This window comes from Coenobita brevimanus, chromosome 91, assembly GCF_032717465.1.
Source record: "Coenobita brevimanus isolate Jiangsu-jjx chromosome 91, ASM3271746v2, whole genome shotgun sequence".
Taxonomy (NCBI): domain Eukaryota; kingdom Metazoa; phylum Arthropoda; class Malacostraca; order Decapoda; family Coenobitidae; genus Coenobita; species Coenobita brevimanus.
The window spans coordinates 14,201,387-14,206,730 of record NC_137044.1 but is presented as its reverse complement, the minus strand read 5'-3'; the positions used below and the strand labels follow the sequence as shown (position 1 = coordinate 14,206,730).

Genomic DNA, 5,344 nt, shown 5'->3' with positions numbered 1-5,344 from the left:
AGGTATGTGATGAGAGGAATAAAGATGGAAGTAAACATAATACCTCAAGCAAAGATTCCTAGTATTTTGTATATACTGAGGAGAGAGAGAGAGAGAGAGAGAGAGAGAGAGAGAGAGAGAGAGAGAGAGAGAGAGAGAGTCCTAGGGATTATGGGTCCCACTCAGTAAACAAGGGGAGACCAGTAGGCAGGGATGAGGGTGATGTGTTGTCTTCCCTATGCTGGTAGTTGTGGTAGCAGGGGTGGTGGTAGTTGTGGTAGTGGTTGTGGTGATGGTGTACGAGTGGCTGTGGGAGCTGTGGCAGTGTGGTGATGGTTGTGGGAGCTGTGGTAGTGTGGTGATGGTTGTGGCAGTTGTGGTAGGGATTGGGTTTTTTTGACAGTTGCAATGGTTATGGTGTCCGTGGCAATTGTGGTGGTTCTGGTGGTGGTACTGGTGATGGCTGTGGTGATGGTGGTAGTAGTGATGGTAGTAGTAATGATGATGATAGCAGTAAAGGTGGTGGTAGTAATGATGTTGATGGTGGTGGTGTGGTTGTGGTGATGGGGATGGTAGTGGTGATTGTAATTGTAATGGTGGTGGTGACAACTTTGGCTGCTGTAGTGATGGTGGTGGCAGCACGCGAGAAAATTATCACAAAATTGAAGAGGTTGTTGAATAATCCTATCTGCCCGCATCTTTTTCTTGTCTCTCATATCCTACTTACTTTTCATCTCCCGTTTCTCTCTTCGTCCTCTCCTTGTTCCTGTGTGAAAAATGAAAGAACCTGTCATCAGTCCCTTCATTTTCACCCTTCATTTCTTTTTCTTCTTTATTTTTTTTTTAACAGTTTCTTGGTCATCAGTCTGTCATCTGCCTCCACAATTTATTCTCGTATTTCCCACTTTTCTTTTTGTTTCTCCGTCTTCCTCTTCTTCACATATACTTAACAACAGACGCATTTTCTATACATGGGTTAATGCCTCAACTCCTTACTGAATATCTTATCATCTGCCCTCACCTCTGTTTCCCCTTTTCCCATTTCCCATTGTTTTTATTTTCCTTTTCCTCCCTTAGCCTTCCCCTCCTTCCTGTACTCAAGTCTCGTAGTCCCCAAGGAACCCTTTGTAACCCTCTAGGGTCTGGTCTCTACCTCCCCCCCTCCACACTCTCTCTACCCTCTGCCTGCTCTGGCCTACTGGGACTACTTCTCTACTCCCTGTTAGCTCACCTCCCCCACCTCTCTCTCTCTCTCTCTCTCTCCCTCTCTCCTTCCTTTTTTTCTCTGAACCTTCTTTTCCATTCCTGTCCCTTCCACTCCCTCTCTCCTTTCCCTTTTCTTCTTAACAACCTCACTTCTTTCCCTTCTCTTTTCTTCCACACTCCTCCTTTCCGTTCTCCTTTCTTCCACACTACCCCTTTCCCTTCTTCTCATCTCTCCGCCTCTCTCTTCCACTTCTCCCCGTCTCTCTCTCTCTCCTTCCTTCCTTTCTCCTTCTCCCTCACACCGGCCTTCTTGTCCAGGTATTCAGGTCAAAATCAAACATCATTTTGGTGGTGAGGGTGTGGGCTCTCTTCCTTGCCCCCTCCCTCCTTTAACTTCTCTCTCCCTCCTTTCCCTCCTCTCTTCCTCCCTTCTTATCTCTCCCTCCCCCTTCAGTTCCTTCTCCCTACCTTCCCTTCTCTCTCACATCCTTCCCTCCTTTTCCTTTCTTCCCATCGCTCTCCTTCCATCTCCTTCCCTTCCTTCCTTTCTCTTTGGTTCCCTTTCCAACCCTTGCCCTCTTTCTCCCTCAGATATCCCCTCCCCCTTCTCTCTCTCTCTCTCTCTCTCTCTCCTCCCACCGAGACTTGATTGGAAGGAAAATGAATATTGCATGGAAGGAATTTATCTCTCGCTAGTTCAGGCATGGATGGTATTGGTCGGCTGATATTCCCTTGGGTTCATCTTTCCAGTAATTATTCTTTAGTTCCCCCTTGAATTTCATCACTTCCTCTTACTTAATCGAGTTTTAACGTTCTCAGAAACTGGTTGGTCCTAATGTGAGCTACGGTGTGATGATGATGATGATGATATATGGATACTGATGTTTTTATGTAGCAGCCTGGGTATTTTGTATGTGTGATGACTGATAATGGTGGTGGTGTTAGTGCTTATGGAATTTTAGATAACTGAGAAATGATGATGACGATGATGCTGATGTTATTAACAGGGAGCATGTAATCAGTGTTCTTTATAGATGAATGATTACCAAGAACCTCAGAAATTTAACTTCTTTTTCTTCCATCTGCAGATAATCACAACATGATGCCGACATTACAGATCTGTCTACATTAGTTTAAGTTAGGGATGTTTTCTACAATATTTTCAAAGATCAACTGAAATTAAAGTTTCTTTTCCTTCCCTTTGCAGACGAAGAAGCACAACCCAAACCATGTGAAGCGGCCAATGAACGCCTTCATGGTGTGGTCACAGATGGAGCGGCGCGAGATTGTGAAGTTCGCCCCAGACCTGCACAATGCCGAAATCTCCAAGCAGCTGGGGAAGAGGTGGAAAAACCTGACAGAAACGCAGCGGCAGCCATACATACAGGAGGCGGAACGGCTGCGTCTGTTGCACATGCAGGAGTACCCTGACTACAAATACAGACCCCGCAAGAAGACAAAGTGTGGCAACTCCAAAGTAGAAAAGGGCCGGGTATCCAAAGCCAAGGATAAGAATAGTACTAATAATAACGCCATCAAGGGAGTTAAGTTGACCTCAGACCCCTCCCGTGCTCAGCTCACCACCAGTATGTCCAGCATTAACCACAACAGGCTCAAACTCAAGCTCAAGATCGATAAGAAATTCAAAGACTCAATCCGGAACACCATGTATGTGCCGATAGCACAGTGTACGTCGCCAGCCGAAGTTCCTGCCACTCCCCAGGAAATGCCCGCCTCCCCCGAGAGCGCCTCCCTGTACGATAACCACGTCAGCACCTCCACCAGCCGGAGCAGCAGCCGTGCAGCTTCCACCAGCCCCTCCCCTGGCAAGGAGCCATTCCTGTACGGACTCTACACTATTGAGAGTGCACCAGGCCTCACCTCACTCCGCCCAGAGACTCTCGTCTCGTCCACCACTGTCACATCAACAGATGATGATGACGATGACGATGATGAAGACAGGGATGAAGATGACAGGGAGGACCTGCTCTCGTACAGCCGAAAACGTCATGCGGTGCGTGACGAGGTGTTTGCACCACGCCATGTCCCACCCACCTCCCTCTCCAGCGCCCGCATTGCTGACCCGCCGCCCATCAAGATGGAGCCGCTAGACATAAAGCAGGAGCCGCCCACGGAGTCAGCGCTGGCCGACTTAGACTCCCTCACAGACCTCTTCCCTATCCCCTCAGACCTCAAAGTGGAGGTTGATGAAATAAACTCTGATCTCGATTTTGATGCAGTGTCCACGTCTTCAGGGTCTCACTTTGAGTTCTCTGATGTGTCTGACATGCTGAGTGATATAGGTGTCAGCAATGACTGCTGGGCTGAGATCGGCATCATCAACTGATGTGATGGGCGGCAGAGACCCTGTCAAGCCCCAGGCACCCCCTGGGAGTCCCCTGGCCATGCAGCAGCTAGAGTCTGGCCCTGGCCTGCCCTGCCCCGTGTGCTGGCCAGGCTGGCCTGACCGCCGGGGCCACCTCAGCCACCACCAGCAACACTTCAATGCTTTTGATTTTAAGGTGTGCGATGGAGAAAGCAATGAGTGATCTAGTGTAGTGATGTTTTCCATGATTCACTGTGTATTTCATTCATGTTATACATATATTACTCTAGGAATCATGGGACAGTGTGGTGGATTGAGCTGTTTAATCAGTGTATTGGAGTTAGTCATAAACAAACTGCTAGAGAAGCGCCAGCCTAGTATTGCAAGTGCCAGTGTTGCGGGGGTTCAAGCACACAGACAGTCCACCCTCGCCGCAACCCACTCCCCGAGGACATATAATCTTAAGTGCATTTTTTTATTTCATCTTACGAGCTGTTTTGTTATGTTGTCATCCCATCGCCAGCGAGTGTAAGCATCATTCATCTCACATCACCATCAACCATGCATACATTTTTTTACCATAACAGTTGGAGCATTTTTTTTTACCTTAACAGTTGGAGCATTTTTTGTAAAGCCAAAAGCCACGAACCTTCTGAACCAGGACGCAACTGCATACATAAGAGAACAGCGCATGACGTCACAACCACTGCCATTAATTGAGAAGAAAACATAATGCAAAGAGAAAATGGTGAAGAAAATGGATGGCAAGGATAGAAATAATGAAAGGTAGGAAAGAAAATGGATGACAGGTAATGAGAGAAAATGAAAGGTATGTAAAGTTAAAGAAAAGGGATACTGAAAGACTATTAAGGATAGTTAAAGAAAAAGATAAAACAAAAAAAATGGTGAATTTTGAAGAGCAGTGTTAGGGTACTTGTTTAATAATGAAAGAGATAAGCGAGAAAGTAAACATGGGTGTGGATTTACTTGAGGAAAATGTCCCCTGTTTATAATGAGAGAGAAGGCAAAAAAAAAAAAAAAAAAAAAACGCATACATTGTATGCAGTTACTTATTTTTTATGGAATAAATATAATAAGCAATTTGTTTACCTGAGCTATGTTACTTGATTTAGGAGAGAAATAAGGGCAAAATGATAAAAAAAAAAATATGCATTATAAGTAGTGTTTCTTCCTTAATGAAGGAGATAATATGCTCTGTTGCGCATTAATGAGGGAGATAAGGAAAAAATGAGAAGAAAAAAGTGAGCATTGTCAGCTGTTAAAAAAAAAGTGAGCATTGTCAGCGACCTGATATGTTAAAAAAAAAAAAAAAAAATAGAAGTGAGCATTGTCAGCTATGTTACTTGTTTAGTGAGCAGGATATGGAGCTGTAACTTGACTGATAAGAAGAGATAAGGAGAAAATGGGAAAGTGAGCATTACCAGCAATGTTGCCATACTTGTTTAGTGAGTGAGATATAAAGCTGTTACTTGAATGATGTGAGGGATGGAGAGAAATAAGGAAAAGGATCTGTTACTTGACTGATGAGAGGGATGAAGAGAAAATGGGGGGAAAAGTGTATTATAAGCCATGTGTTACCTGTTTAACGAAATAACTGTTACCCTTTGACCCTCAAGTAATGACAGTGGGATTGTCGAGCATTGCGATAAGATTTTCCCGTTTTCCTCCCAGACCACCATCCACCACCACCACCACCACTACCACCACAGATAACGGATACATTCACTCCATAGCCCAAGTCCGGGGAAGGAAAATTAGAGAGAAAAAAAAAAAGGAGAGAAGCTAACTAATAATAACTCCTTTTTTAAAGTG

General features: G+C 45.1%; 1 protein-coding gene across 1 annotated transcript in view; it reads left to right on the top strand.

Moving 5' to 3' along the window:
* Positions 1–3,532, top strand: part of LOC145411827 (uncharacterized) — a 133,178-nt gene extending 129,646 nt beyond the window's left edge. Inside the window, exon 2 of the mRNA XM_080281788.1 lies at positions 2,393–3,532. Coding sequence (XP_080137914.1) covers positions 2,393–3,532 — 1,140 coding nt within the window. The remainder of the gene's footprint in view (positions 1–2,392) is intronic.
* The last annotated feature ends 1,812 nt before the right edge of the window (positions 3,533–5,344 follow it).